Consider the following 16,199-nt stretch of genomic DNA (forward strand, 5'->3'; position numbering starts at 1 on the left):
TTTAAACGGGCATTAACAATGAAACATGCATTAATGGTGAGGCTATTTTTGTGTGTTTTAGAGCACATTTAATTGTGTGTGTGATACTTTTTAATCATCATGTGAAAATGCAATTGTTATCACATAATTAAACATGCCCACTAACAGGGGTTAAGGATTCACATCTCTACTTCAATTTTGTTATAGTGTATGATCCCATGGATACAAAATTATCTCGGGGCTTTGTGTCTTGTAATGTTCAATAAAAGGAAACTTTTTTTCTTTAACTAGTTGTAAGGTTTCTATATATGTTGAAGATTGAGAAACAAATGTTGTTTTTGTACATTGATGCTACAATTACCAAAAGTCTAAGGACACAATTAACATACGATATAAAGAATAAGCCACCTTGATAATTAGAAGGAATAGCATATAGTTATGATTTAACCATTGGTGAAATGGTAAAAGATTTTATTTGCAGGTTCAAGAAGCAGAAGAAATTGCTTAACATATCTTGCAATTGCTTGAGCACAAGTTGCATGACTCTCTTTATAGGGCATGATATTTCATGTTTTGAAAATTGGTTGTTGTTTTCGATGTGTCAAATATTGGGTTCTATGAACATTAATTGGAAATGGATGTAATAAGGATGAGAATAAGGACATATGTTGCACATCAAAAGTAATCCTCATAGCTAGTAAGGAGTGTGGACATACTCTAAGGGGACGAGTGTGGACATACTCTAAGGGGACATGGTCTAGCAAGTAACGTGAGCATTGGATTTATAAGAGTAATGAAAGTCAAATAGGCAGCCACGCGAGGCTGACTTTACTTGCAAGACTTTAGAAAGTCTAGTAAGTTCCTAGGTAATGTAAGCTCCATATTATTAACGCAATAGCAATTTGCCTTTTAAATTTCGATAGAAAGTGTTTGTGACTATGATGCTTCTTCATAAGTGTTTCCAAGAAGTGTTGGTAACAACTGATACCTAAGGATCCTTTGAATTTTAGTCTCATGAAGAGATAGAAGGAGGGGGCGGGGGTGGTGGCAAATCGAGGGGTGGCAAGATGAACGATTAGGGAATAGGGAGGTCGAAGAAAACCACGAGAGAGAGAGAAGGGGGGTGTAGACTTTGCTCTATAGACTATATAGTCTTGCCTACTAGTGTATTATTACTGTGTATAGTTTGTCAAATCGGCCTCTCGGGGATCGTTTAAAAAAATGGACTGGACGGAGCATCCACATGCAACCCAATTTCCGTCGACCCTCTTCACGAGGCCCCCCCCCCCCTCTCTCTCTCGACCCTGCACCGCTCTCTCTCTGTCCCCCCTTCAAAAAACTAATGTTAATCTCTGGTGCGTGAGTGTGTCCCCTCCCCCGCCTCTGTGAAAAATCATGGCCCCTTCCGTCAGTGCCCTTTTGCGATGATCGTGTGTGTGTCGCCTGCCCGCTTTTTATCGTAGTTTGAACGAAGGTCATTATTCTATGCAGCATTATCGATGTATTTATAGGGTAAGCGCAAGAGCTTCTTCCTCCCATTCCTTCTATCGAGAGTCCGTCTCCCTCTACCCTGTACTTTAGGCTACAGTTAGATCAGTGCTGATTAATGCTTCCTGCGATGTGTTAATCAGAGCCGCCATAGCCAAGCCAGGAGCTGGAAGGCATGAAGCTGGGGCAGCTCAATTACTTGAGCAAGCTCAGTGAAGTTGATGAGTAGTGTATAGGTGCACGTAAGGCTTACGGTAGGGCATTATTTTCTATCAGATCAGTTAGAGGCGCCATAGCTTAAGTGCCGGAACCAGATGCAGAGCTTCAGCTGCTAGTAACAGTTTATGCACTAAGCAAGGCAGCATGATGGATGTCGTAGTTGAGAGATGGACGGTGCAGTATAAGTGAAGCAACCGCTTGAGTGGAGTGCGCCGCCGTAGCTGCCGATATATATAATCAGGAAGAAGAAGAAGAAGAAGAAGAAGATTAAGATTAAGATTGAGATTGAGAATTAGCTCTGCTTAGGGTGATGCTTGGCGCGTGAGGTAGGAGAGGGTGGCACGAGTAATAATCCGTCGATTTGTTGCGGCAGGAGCTCCGTCATCGAGCGTAGTCGCGATCGTTGGTTCCGCCAGCGGCAGAGCAGCCAGCACGTGATCATCGATAACGTTCCGTCAGCAGCAGCGGCTCCGTCAGGTATAGGGAGAGGTGGTGCGAGATGGCGGCAGGGAGGCGCAAGGAGATCACGGCGGGGGCCGTCGTGGGGTTGACGGCGGCGGCCGTTATGATCATGTGCATGAGCCTAACGGCGGCGGGGCTGAGCCCGGACGGGGCGGCGCTGCTGGAGTTGAAAGCGGGCATGCAGGACCCCTTCGGCCACTTGTCGGACTGGCTGGCCAGCGACTCCTATCCGTGCACGTGGACGGGCGTGATGTGCAACACGTCAGGCTCCGTCACCGGCCTCGACCTCTCGCAGCGCAACCTGTCGGGAGGCCTGTCGGAGGCCTCCCTCCGGCGTCTCCCGGCGCTCGCCTCCTTCAACGTGTGTTGCAACGCGCTGGACGGCCCGCTGCCGGCGGGGGCGCTGACGGCGGGCGCCCTGCCGGACCTGGCCTATCTCGACGTCAGCCGAAATTTCTTCATCGGGGAAGTTCCGTCCGGCTTGGCGACGATGTCGTCGCTGGTGTTCTTCTCGGCGTTTTCCAACAATCTTACTGGGGAAATCCCTGCAGGCTTCTCCGTCCTGCCGCACCTGCAGCACCTCGATCTTGGCGGCAGCTTTCTAGAGGGGGTCATCCCTCCATCGCTGGGGAACCTCTCGTCTCTAACGTACCTCGGCCTCTCCGGCAACCTCCTGACGGGTCCCATTCCGTCGTCTCTCGGCAACATCCATAGCCTGCGACACCTGGTAATCGGCTACAATCGCTATAACGGGAGCATCCCGCCGGAGCTGGGGGGCCTCCATAGCCTGGAATACATGGACCTGTGCTGCACCAATCTCTCCGGCAGCATACCTCCATCTCTCGGCGGCCTCTCCTCCCTGAACACCCTCTTCCTGTACCGGAACAGCCTCTCCGGAAGCATCCCACCGGAGCTCGGCCGTATGTCGTCCCTTATGTCGCTCGACCTCTCCGTCAACAACCTTTCCGGCAGCATCCCTTCCGAATTCGGCAACCTCCGGAACCTCACTCTCCTCAGTCTTATGTACAATTCCCTCAATGGCTCCCTGCCTGAAGGGATAGGCTACCTTCCCAACCTCCTCACCCTCCTCATCTGGAACAACTCTTTCTCCGGCGCCCTCCCGCCTGGCCTCGGCCGCTCCTCGCCCCTGCAGTGGCTCGATGTGTCCTCCAATTTGTTCTCCGGCCCCATCCCCGCCGACCTCTGCCTCCATTCCAACCTCACCAAGCTCATCATGTTCTCCAATCGCTTCTCTGGCCCCATCCCGGCCAACCTCGCCAGCTGCCAATCCCTCCTCCGTGTCCGAATTCAGGACAATGAGCTTACCGGCCCCATCCCCCGTGGTTTTGGTGCACTCCCCAAGCTCACACGCCTTGAGCTGCAGAGGAACAAGCTCACTGGCAGCATCCCCCCTGATCTCTGCAACACATCCAAGCTCAATTACTTTGATGTCTCATATAACCAGCTCAGTGGAGAGCTCCCCATGGACATATGGCAGCTCCCCAGCATCCAAGCCTTCTTTGCTTCTGGCAACAATCTCACTGGCACCATTCCAACTGACTTTGATGCGTGCACTTCCCTCACCGCACTTTCCCTGGCTCAGAACATGATCACAGGTGCCATACCTCCCAGCATGAGCAGCTGCCAGAAATTGATCACCATTCAACTGCAACAAAACCAGCTGACAGGAATCATCCCCTCTGAGCTTGCGAGCATACAGAACATTGAGGTGATTGACCTCTCACAGAACATGCTCACAGGTCCTATCCCTACCCAATTCCAGAACTCCACTACCCTTGAGGCATTCAATGTCTCCTACAACAACCTTTCGGGGCCTGTACCACTAGAAGGAATGTTCAAAACTGCAAGCTCCAGCTCGTTTGAGGGCAATCCAAATCTGTGTGGAGGCATGCTGCCCCATTCTTGCATAGACTCGGGTGGTGATGGGGAGTCCATGAATCAAGGGAGAAGAGGTCCTGGGACCCTGGCATGGCTGGTCGGGACTGTTTTTGGCATTGCATTGCTTATTCTTGTTGCCGGTGGTCGCTGTCTCTTCAAGCAATATGGTTCCCAAATGTGCAGCAAGGACACATTCGAAGACATGGATGAATGGCCATGGAGGCTTACTGCATTTCAGAGACTGGCATTCACAAGCAATGACATTCTAGATTCACTTAAAGATGAGAACATTGTCGGGCGTGGAGCAACCGGAACTGTTTACAGGGCAGAAATGCCCAGTGGAGAGGTAGTAGCAGTGAAGAAACTGTGGATGAGTCACAAAGGTGTTCCCAACAAAGAATCGGCTCGTGGGTTTCAGATTGAAGTTGATCTTTTGGGTAGCATCCGCCATCGCAACATTGTCCGTCTGTTGGGCTACTGCTCTAACAATGTCAACACTCTGCTTGTTTATGAGTACATGACAAATGGTAGTCTAGATGATGCTCTTCATGCTAAGGACCGAGCTTACATTCTCGCAGACTGGGTCACAAGGTACAACATAGCTGTGGGTATTGCACAGGGTCTGTGTTATCTCCACCATGATTGCTTTCCCCAAGTGGTCCATCGAGATGTAAAGTCCAATAACATCCTTCTAGACTGCAATATGGAGGCTCGGGTGGCAGATTTTGGAGTTGCTAAGCTGGTTGAAACAAATGAGTCCATGTCAATGATTGCAGGATCTTATGGCTACATAGCACCAGGTGAGCTGTCTTCCCAATCTAAAGAGACTTAAGGAACCATGTACAGAGTCTAATCATCATTTTCCCAGTGTAGCGCATCATGCAGAGTAAGGATTATTATCGGTACTTAGGATTGCGCAAGTGTGTTAAGAGTTTTCACACAGATACTGTTGAAGAGAAGTGATTTGATTAATCATATGTTTAAGCTATGGTGGATCTGTTATTCAATTCTATTTGCCATGTGAACATCAGACTGTGGGCAATTGCATATGGTCATGTATTAGAGTTTTTACACTGAATGCCATTGTTCCACAAAGGCCGGCTTCCATTGCAGTGATCTGATGGATCTTCTATGTTCAGGTTAATGTTGTATCTATTGCAAAGCTAAGCTTTCCATGCAAGATATAGAGCCATGCTGAATTGCATCTGATCATTGATGTGAGCAAAGCTTGAGGGATAGCTAGGGGTGCTTAATTTGCTGGTTTCCTTGATGCTCTTTGGATTAGTTGATTGAAGGGTTTTGAGGTTGGTTGAGAATGAATTTGATATGGGAGCTCTATAAAAAGTCACGTCAAACATGCTTTAGATATTAGAATTTTGTGTGTATGGTTACAGTACTTATCTCAAAATTTTAAATGCTAATGTTTGAGCCTTCTTCGGTACATAAGTGAATATTGTTTCCACTGGATTGTGTGCAGAGTATGCCTACACCCTCAAGGTGGATGAGAAGACCGACATCTATAGCTTTGGGGTTGTCTTATTGGAGTTGCTAACTGGGAGAAGGCCCATAGATGCAGAGTTTGGTGATTCTGTGAACATTGTGGAGTGGGTGAGGAGCAAGATCAGGAGCAAAACTGGGATTGTTGATGCTTTGGATGCTAACGTTGGGGCTTCCTGTAGCACAGTGCAGGAGGAGATGCTACTGGTGCTACGCATCGCACTGCTCTGCACGAGCCGATCACCTCGGGACCGCCCCTCCATGAGAGATGTAGTGACTATGCTTGCAGAGGCCAAACCCAGAAGGAAAGGCACCACAGTTGCCAAGGATTTGAAAAGTATAACTAGGACCGGATCTGGCCCCCTTATCTAAACTTTCATCATACATACTCCAGATCTCAAACTTGTCAAGGTTATATTAAGCTGAAGATCATGACTTCAAACAGGAGATTTACTAAGTGTTTGCTTCTATAAAATGAGCTGCAAGCTAAACTTACAGCTTCTGCATTTGAAATCGCAACTTGAACCACCCGATCAAAAGCTTGACCAATGGAAACATGGTTGAGGTCCGCAATGAGCCCTAATTATATAGCTGTGTATAGTAGCACTATTGACCTTTGAGTACACTTGTTTAGCACCAAGGATGGCTGTGTAATGTGATTGTACTTGCTGCTCCTGATTGAGCTGAGTATTTCCAATTAGGATTGTCATCATGAAATGACTTATTTTTAGTATACTTCAGGTTTGGAAGTTCAAACCTGCCAAATTAATTTGAGTTTGCAAATGGAGATTGCTACACCGAGGGTTCAATTTTCTGTGCAGAACAGACGTTTTAGTTCACTTTACAAAGACTCCTGAGTCCTCTGGTGTGTGCTTCGGAGACCTTCTTGAGGACCTTCTCATGAGGTCCAAGGCACCTGAAAAATACATCGCATTTATAAAATAATGATCAGGTGGGGCCATGGGCACCAAAAATTAAGCCTTTCAAGAGTCCATATAGTTTTCTGAAATTCAAAATCTGTTACGGCCAGAAGATTTGAGGCAGGAAATCTCATTCTGTCGTATTATTTTAAAGAGGTAGAACTCTTTAAGAATGTAGAAGGGAAAAGGACCTCTTTTTAAAAAATTCTGACTATACCTCAACCATACACGCTACCTCAGAATTCAACTCATTTTCTTGCACAGTCTTGGTCGACCTGCGCTGCAGAGTCCAGACTCGAAGTATGCCTCAACTACAGTCTCTACACATACACACACTCACTACTCCTTTTCATGAACAGGGAGTGCGTTGTACTGTAACCAACTCATCCATGGATGACGACCCGCTGGCTGCGAGGCAATGTCCTGGGTCCTGTGTACATAAGGCAGATTTTTATTGCCAATTGCGAGGGCAATGGCTTACATCGATCGGGAATTTGAGAATTGATATATTAGGGAAGATTGGACGGGGGGGAGTTTTTTGGGTGGGTCTGCCTCTGCCAGCAAGACGAACAATTGGGTTCTGGTTTTCTGGGGAATGGAGAGAATCTTGGAAGACATGAAGAAGAAGACTCAAGAGAAGAGAGTGGGAGGTGGGGGACCAGAAGGGGTCCTTGACTTTCTCCATGGAACATTTCTCGGGAAAGAGCCACACTTTTATTATGCATTTTCAATGCCAAACCCACAACACGCTCGAGACAAAATCGCGCTTCATTTCCGAGTCCCGAGGGGGGACTTCCAATAATAAAAACGGTGGGGGGATTCCGGAATCCGCACTCTCCTCTCACAGCAAACCTTTGAAAAGGTACCCCTCCCCTGGCCCCTCCTTGGTTCTTTTTCGACTCACCATTTTTCACTTTAGAAAACCCGAGTAAAGGTTCATAATTTTAAGCTCCCACTACCTTTAGAGATGCCCTCTTTTCCCCTTCGAAAAAACCTCTCGCCAATGTTATCATGATTCATCATTTTGACCTCCCACTAGCTTCAAGAGATTGTATGATGCATGTTGGAAATTACTTTCCTCCAAACAATGCCAAAAAGCGAGATTTGTATTATGAGATGCACATTTGAAGCTTGCGGAACATCCTCCTAGGATAGAAACCTCCCTTCCCACTAACTTTGAAGAGATACATTTAAAAGTTGTGGAACATTGAATAGACAAAACCCATTGGTCTCACCACCGCATGAGTACCAATCACCACCCCATGAGTTTGAAAATGTATACAATGACCAATAGCAATCTAAGAAGGTTGTAACAAGGATTGTTTCTTGTTATTCTAGTCAGTGATGGTGACAATTCTAAAACAAAAGGGAGATTGAGAGTGAGCAAGCCGCGATGACAACTCTAAAACAAAAAGGAGAATGAGAGTGTGAGCATGTGTTCGTGATCCTTCCCATTTCGAGCTTTCCACATAATAATATGAATTGTTACTATAAAGTGGGTATGTTTTTTGTAGTAATATGGATTTGAGGCCCAAAGACATGTTACTTTTTGTTTAGTAAATACTAAGGCTAGTGTGGGTCATTCTTGATCAGCTTCACCCACAATAAAACAAAAAGGAAAAAGACAAGGCTCATGTACATCTAAGGGTTGGACTAAGCATGTTCCTCACTAGGCTTTGTTGAACTCTTGAAGTTAAAGTGAATGTGGTGTAGCATGCTTGCTTGCCTTACTAAAAGTATGGCTATGTTTACTTGCTATACTCTTGGCAATCTAGTACGTGCTTGTCTGTGAGACAAACCTACGAGTGGATTTGTATTAATGTTCTTTTGCCTCTTTATTTACTATAAAATGTGGCTACATTTACTTGCTTGTGTATGGCACAGCCCCCAAGGGTGGATTCCTAATGTAGGGACAAGCCTTTGACTTGATAGGTTCTCCACAATAAAAGTGTTTGATGGTAGTCAAACATTATCACCCTCATGATTGCAAGTATTCTCAACCAAAAGAAGAGTGGCCATATCTACCAATAAGAGGAGATCTTGTAACAAATTTGGTCTATGCCTATTTTCCTTAGAATTCCTCATAAGTGCAAACAAAAAGAGGATCACTAATTGTTAATGACAATCACTAGAGTTGTTGAGAGCATAGAAGAGCTCAACTATTAGACATGTATGGAATCCTCTTATTTACTGAAGATCTAATTCTCTTTTGGTGCATCTACCTTTCACATAGTTGGCTTGATCTCTTGCTCTCACATTTTGTATTTGCCCACTTCACTCATGTTTGGGTAAAGGCCAATGGCAAAAAATTGGGTAGGTACCCCATGTATAATTATGTACATGTTGTATAGTCATATACAAGTGAAGATAAAAAAGAATAAGAGTATCTCAATACCCATCTAAGCTTCCACACACACACACACACACACACACACACACACACACACACACACACACACACACACACACACACACACACACACACACACACACACACACACACACACACACACACACACACACACACACATTGCATTGACTTGGCATATTGGCATTGCTTCCTCTTTTTGCATAAGATTTGCTATTTTCTCTTTTTACTAGAGATCTTCTACTTTATCTTCTATTTCAATGGAAGCCTCATGTCCTTGATATCCTTGGTCTTCTATCAGAGCAATCAAAATATACAACTTTGACCTTAACAACAATAGGTGGATTCTTACTACCAATTATGTTGGTTTTTGGGTTATGTTGTAGATAAAGAAGAGAAGACGTGGGAATGAATTCATTAGCAATTATAAGAGGCTAGTCAAGGCTTTTAAGCTCGAAGGAACAGTTAAAAAATCCAGAAGGTGCTTATACAACATGCATACATGTACTCAGAATTGCGCTTACAGAATTGGCCCATTGATATGCCATGCCATAGGCCAAACCAAAAGTTTACTAAAATATTTTAATAGCCTTCAAAATGGGTTTTATGTTTCAAGAATTTGCTACAGATTATCTATGTTTATATATATCAATCAAACCTCAAAGATTGGCAATCTATCAAAAGCATAGTTAGAATCATTGATGCATTTCATGGCTCTATTGGTGAGCAATTACACAAAGCGACCTCAAACATGTCATTGGCTGAAGATGACTTTTCTTTTATGACTAATTTTACAATGATGTATCAAGCATGGCAGGATTTGGGTCTCTTAGGCCTCTTCCACTCCCAAATCTAGATGAGTGGCCAATTCTAGAACTGGAAACATGTGAATATTTTATGTTAAAGATTTATGCATATATTCAAAGATATATGTGACCTAATGTAGTAATCAACATGTGAAGATCACAATCTTCATAACATTACATGTTTTTGTGGAGTTCTTTTATGATGAGAAAGTTCATAAAACTTTATCAATGTACACATGCAAATTAGAGAAAAACATAGACTTCCTAGAGTCAAAGTTGTGATACAAAGAAGTGTGTGAGATTATGTTCAATGTGCAATGAAAATCCATCATTGGTAAATATATAACTGTATCATAAAAATTTATTTTGACTTTCTATTACATGGCAAGGCATTATGTGGATGGAAAGATTGTAGCAATTGATCAAGACTTATAGAATGACATTGATAATCCTATGACAATGGTAAAGGTAGAGGATGAGATTTTAACAATGCTCAATGTAAGGGCAAACATATCTTTATGTTAAGTAACAGACCTAGCAAATGAGGACTTGAGTATCCCTATTGCTTATTCATTCAAGTGCAATGGTTAAAATGTAAATAGAATATGTAATCCAAAACTATGTTGCATTATCTAAGTTTCATGTGTTTTATTTGCTAATAATAATAACCATGGTGAGCCTTATATGCAAGTAGCCAAAAGAGAAGATAGAAATACTTTATGTAGGGATATTACCATGAAACAATTTTTTCTCTTACCCATAACGACCTATCTGATAGAAATACACATGTAATAGTTGTAAACAGAAAAAAATGTAATACAAAAAAAGTTGAATTCTTTTGCTAATGATTGCAATTTGATTACAAGGTGAAACCGTGCTACGATGTACCCATTTAGTATAATTTTAGAACTCGGGTCAAAATAGTAGAGGTTTGGAGTTTGTACATGCATGCTAGTTTGTGTCACTATTGCATAACATGCATTCACACTCTTCTCATCCTTCGCGTACAAACCTTCTTCACTCTTTGGGCCAATTCTATCTCGTAGCTTCTACTTCCGCTCTCCTCTCTATCGCTCTCTCTTTGCATCTCCCTTTTGCTCAACCCCCTCTCTTTGTCTCTTTGCCTCCCTCGACCTCCTCCCTCTCTATCTCTCCTACTAACATGCTTGTTCTTTATCTCATTTACGTATATCTGGAGATATTAAACAAATGTCAATTGAGCCATGCACATCCAACGGATCATTCAATAGATATTCAAAGTGTTTTGATAGAAACAAATGTGGTATTGCACTATCTTTAGTACATTACTTTCTCAACATTACTAGTAGTTTTGGTAGAGAAGGATAATCACAAATACTTGGAAGTATTTTACAACATTCGAAACTATAATGAATTGTGAATAGCCTCCCCTAACTAGACAATTTCAGAGATAATTATAGAGAATATGATGACATCACTAGGTGTGGAAAGTGTAGATAAGCTAGTTGCAAAGAGAGTAGTACTTCACATGCTTGTTAACAATGTAGCAAAAAGAAAATACAATGATAAGAAAGTTGCTAAAGCCCTTGTATACAACCAAGAACTTTGAAGAAGCATCATGCTAATGTACACGCTAAGAAGTTCAAATGGGTGGGAGAAGGTCACAAACGTAGGACCAATTGTCTAAGTGAAGAGGTTGTTCATTCCATCATTTAGTTTTGGACAAGAAACACAAGGGTGTCCCCAAACAAGAAGGATGTCTACGTGCAGTGAATAACCTGAAACAATTAGAGAATTCATCCCTGCCATTACCTAGAGCTTACTTGAGGTGTGCCTACATTAAATGTTACTGCCTTCAACATACCATAACTTAGCTTTGCCTTATTTTTTTCAATGAACTATCCTTGAACTTAGTTTTTCACAAAATAAATGGTTTTTAAAGGATTATTTGAATGCACTTTATGCAAATAGTTTTAAGAGGTAAATTATTGGCATAGTCCTATTAGCATTGTATTATAATGATTGAAACTCTTGTTGATAGTATCAAAGTTCATGCTTGATTATTCTTGATTTTATTTGCTGTGTCCTAGTGATGACGACATACTTCTTCATGAACTTTCAAAGAGTAGCATCCCTCTATTTGCATTGTGTTTCATGTTTTCAAAGCCCGAATCCCTTTTTTGTTAAGAAATTTAAGGAGAGAAACACATGCTATTGTGTTTACCATACAAGAATTGATTTAATGTAGCTTGTAGTGCCAGATGATGTGGTGATGTTTGTTGTTGGCTTTGCAGAGAATTATACCTTCAAGGTGCAGAAGAAATCCATTCCATGCATTGGTATAGTGACCAATGTATAATATTGGTGCAAAATTGCTATTGGAAGGAGGGTACCAATTTAAAGAAGCAATCTATCTTTTATATTTCAGATGACAAATAACATGACACATTATTCGTTCAACATTGTTTATGCTTCATTTTCAACACCTTGTGTCTCAAGGACAAAGCTTTTCAAGGCATTGGGTTTGGTCGAGCAACATCTCAATTTAAGGCGGTACGACCATTTTACTTCATTGTGCAAGGTGACATTATGTAGTTGTTGCCAACCCTAATGTTAGCATTTTTTAAATGCTTTCATAGGCTTGTGTAAGTATTGTGTTTATCTTTGCTAGTTTTATGTATTATTTATTGCTTAAAGTTGATACTGTGTGGAGTTGTTAGTTGTATATAGTATTAGTTATGTACTATGCCACTGGTACATGGTGCTATTCTTTTATGTGAAAAATATTTTAGCACTCTTAGCTAGAAATGTGTTAGAACTATAAATTAGTATTCAAGATTAGCCATTCTCTTGTCAATGTTTGCTAGTACTAATTGTTTTGGTGCTTTTCCTTTTTAGTACTATTTTCTAGTAGTCTTTTACATTGGTGCTTTTCCTCTAGCTAGTATCATATGCTGGTAATCTATGTTATTGTTAGAAATAATTAGTAACATTATTCAATGTTAGTAATATATGGTAGTACTATCGGTCTTTCACATTAGTCTTTTGCATTAGTGCTATATGTTAGCCACTGTTTTAATGTCACTTAGCACCCTATGCTAGTAATCTATGTCAGTGTTAAGACTAATTAGTAATGGTATTCACTATTAGTACTATTCGGTAGCACTATTGGCATTAGTACTATCTATATTGGTACTCTTATGTGCCAATACTTTGTGATGATAGCTTGTGTTGGACTGTGTTAGTACTCTATTATGGTGGTCTATGTTAGTGCTCTATGTATTATGTTAGTATTATGTGCAAGTAATACATTTGTTTGCATTGAAAATGATAGGTATCTATCATTAAACCAATAGCCAAATGCTATGGAAGTACTTTGGTATCGAGCATGGTAAGGGAGAGTGTGATGGTGTGGGTGCTATGATAAAGCATGCTCTAATAGCTAATTAATTAGATGTAAATGGTGTCAAGTTATTGAATGCTCATGATGTTGTTGAGTGGTTGATTTGGAAGATGGTTGATGATGGAAAGCCAAGGCTTTTGTGGATATGAAGATAAACGATGTTAATAGGAGCAATGCATACACCAGCCAAATAGTCAAAGGTACTTGCAACACACATTGTGTGTTGGGATTTAGTCACAAAGACCCTACTCAAAATTTGTTTCGAAGTTTGTTGCACTTTTATACCTTTTATGTTGATGAGTCTTGGAACAAGTGTATCAATATGTGTAATAATACCTTGGACTCAACTTTTTGAACTTTCCTAATGACAAAGAACTCTTCTTTGGGCATACATGGATGAAAACTATGTCTCCCTCTATCTTAGGGGAAAGGTGCGGCAACTGTGAAAGAACTCCGTTAAGGTTCCCTGAATCCTATCCAGTTACTATAAAAAAGTGTTGTACTCCATGAACTGAGGGTAACTACAATCGCTCCAGTCGGACGAGAAGCCCTTGTGCGACACCTCCGATGGAGCTAGCTGTTATATCGAGACCTTAGTTGTCAAATTAGGATCATGAGCTTGCAAGTTGATCCTCATGGGGACGATCGGCACCTTCTGTTATGGGGTGGACTTTGGGAAATTGAGACAATAGACCCCGTACATTCTCGCGAGTGTTGTGCAAAGCCATCTCGAATAGCTCCCCGATGAATCACTAAAACGTGCTGCCAGTAGGCATGCACGTGACAATATGAGTCATGTGTAGCTATGGAAGTTAGCCATAATGCAAAGATAGTTATGCCTTGCTACAAGATACACCTATAGTGATGTTGCACACTGATGCAATACTTGCAATAAAGTTCCCAATGATACAAGGAAGGCACAAGGTAAAAGGGTACAAAAGACTTCATCGTGTCCCCCCAAAGGTGCATGAGGGCATCCTTAGCAATGTCACACTCCTTAATTCCTAGCTTGGAAGCACCAAATTTGAAGGATTGCCTAATTTTTAGTTGGAAAGCCCTTATTGAGAACTCCCAATTTCTTTGTAAAGAGATTGGAAGGGTGTATAAGTGTTTTCTAAGTTAGCTACAATATATTTGAAGGATAATATACTTAAGCCCTTCAATAGAATTTGAGTCACAGAATTTAATTGTAATTGTCCTTCTTTTTTTCTTTGTGATGTAGCATTGTTGATGCATTAATTGGCAAACTAATTAGTCTAGGCTAAGAACACACACAATGTAATTTCTCGAAAAAGATGCGGGTGATGATGTGATGTCATGTTGCATCAATATGATGTTGCAATTATTTACATCTCCTTTATGACATTAATATAAAGTGCATTATAAATTTTAAAAACTATATAATTTTTCTAAGCTCTATTAATAAATTATATGTAGTTTTAAAAAACAAGCATGGGGTTTTAAAAACCCTTGATGATCCCCTTGCATGATGTTGCACTTTTCCTTCACTTTGGTTTTCAGTCACTTGCAAAGTTATCGTTTTGTCCATAACCACGATCCTAATGAGCCTACATCATCGATCAATGAAATTTGGTGCCACGTAGATCAACACCACGCATCCCAAGGAATCCATGAAGAGCTTGGGCATTGTAGGACTTGTTAGGCACTTGTCCGAGGGGATGCTTCATGACATAGCCACAATGTTGGTGAAGGAGTTGGTGGCATGTTGTGTTGAGATGTCAAGCTCTACATGAGTTGGCATCCATTACATGCCTTGGTGATGTGGCACAATATTATTCATTTGCGTGTTAGGTGACCAATGTGAGGATATGCCAGTGATTCTACAGCTAGACTACACTCACATAGTCCATGCTTGTTTATGGCACATTTATTGTACCACCTCTTCTTTCCTAGTAGGTTCACACTTAGTGACCATTGTATATATGTTTTGGTGCTTTCATATTAGTCTTTTATCATGTTGTAGACTTAGCTCTTTTGTGTAGAAGAAGAAGAAGAAGAATATTTCACCCCTCTCCCTTTGTGTTCTCAAGTTTCTATTGCTTTTGTGTGTGTGTGTGTGTTCTTGATGAGTGCTTTATCTCTCTCCCCTCTTGTCTATTTCTATGGTATTAGAGTTGTCCCATGGCTACGTGGAGCTTGATTGAAGGCTAAGATGAAGGCATTGGAGCAGGAAGCAAGCAAGCAAGCAATGAGTGTAAGAAGCTCTTCCCCCTTGCTTGATTTGCCTTAGGTTATAGCTGCATGAGACTCTTGAGGTTGGCAGGGCTATGATCTCCAACTGCAGTGGAATGTGATGAGCACAAAAAATGGTATACATATTGCAGACAAGCTCTTTTGGACATTTTCACATTGATATTTGGTATCGGTGGGTCATTTCAACCTCCATTTTGGACTTGCAAGTGGTCCCGACGACAGTTTTTGCATATACTATAGACAAGCCCTTTGGGACATTCTCACAGTGAATTTTGGCATCAGTGGTCATTTTCACCTCCATTTTGGACTAGCAAGTAGTCTCGACAACAATAATTTTTGGATATATTGTAGTTTCAGCTATATTCCCCATTTACAAGTGCACAAGTTACATATTTGTAATATGTAGGGTTTTAGGTATTTGCTAGGTTGAATACACAAAATGCATTTTCATATAGATTGTAGATTGCAATTATTATTGTGTAGTCAATGAAAAAGGCTATGTGTTTAGTTGCAGTGTACTTAGTATCAACTTGCTTGTAGATTGCATGTTTTTGTAAGGTTTTCTATTTTGTCAAAATGTCTGATAACTTCAGCAAGATTGTAAATGAGAAGCTTGATAAGAACAAATATCCTGCATGGAAGTCCAAGATGACAAATTTCTTGAAGGAAAAAGGTGTTAAAATTACATTGAAGGAGACATGGCAGTAGCACCTAAAGTTCCTATACAAAATACTACTACAGAACAATTAAAGGCTAAGAAAAATTGATAGCAAACACAAAGAAAAGTCATATATTGGCTATCTGTTAGTGTCACAGATAGCATGAATGACTATTTGTAGGAATCTGAAACCCACCCCCACTATTGTATGGAAGAATTTGGCAAAATTGTTCGAAGTAAATACAAAGGCTAGAAAGCTGCAACTCAAGTTAGAGATGAACCAAGTGAAAAGAGGGAACCTGTCCAT

At 41.5% G+C, this 16,199-nt stretch overlaps 1 protein-coding gene across 1 annotated transcript; it reads left to right on the plus strand.

Annotated features, from left to right (window-relative positions):
• The first annotated feature begins 1,269 nt into the window (after positions 1-1,269).
• LOC148017015 (uncharacterized) lies at positions 1,270-6,335 on the plus strand. The gene is made up of 2 exons (XM_087662531.1): positions 1,270-4,847; positions 5,525-6,335. Exons 1-2 carry the CDS (start codon positions 2,186-2,188, stop codon positions 5,914-5,916), a joined length of 3,054 nt encoding a protein of 1,017 aa, XP_087518657.1. The 5' UTR covers positions 1,270-2,185; the 3' UTR covers positions 5,917-6,335.
• Positions 6,336-16,199: the final 9,864 nt, after the last annotated feature.

This window comes from Lygodium microphyllum, chromosome 22, assembly GCF_053477565.2.
Source record: "Lygodium microphyllum isolate KBCC chromosome 22, Lygodium_microphyllum_v1.1.10, whole genome shotgun sequence".
Taxonomy (NCBI): domain Eukaryota; kingdom Viridiplantae; phylum Streptophyta; class Polypodiopsida; order Schizaeales; family Lygodiaceae; genus Lygodium; species Lygodium microphyllum.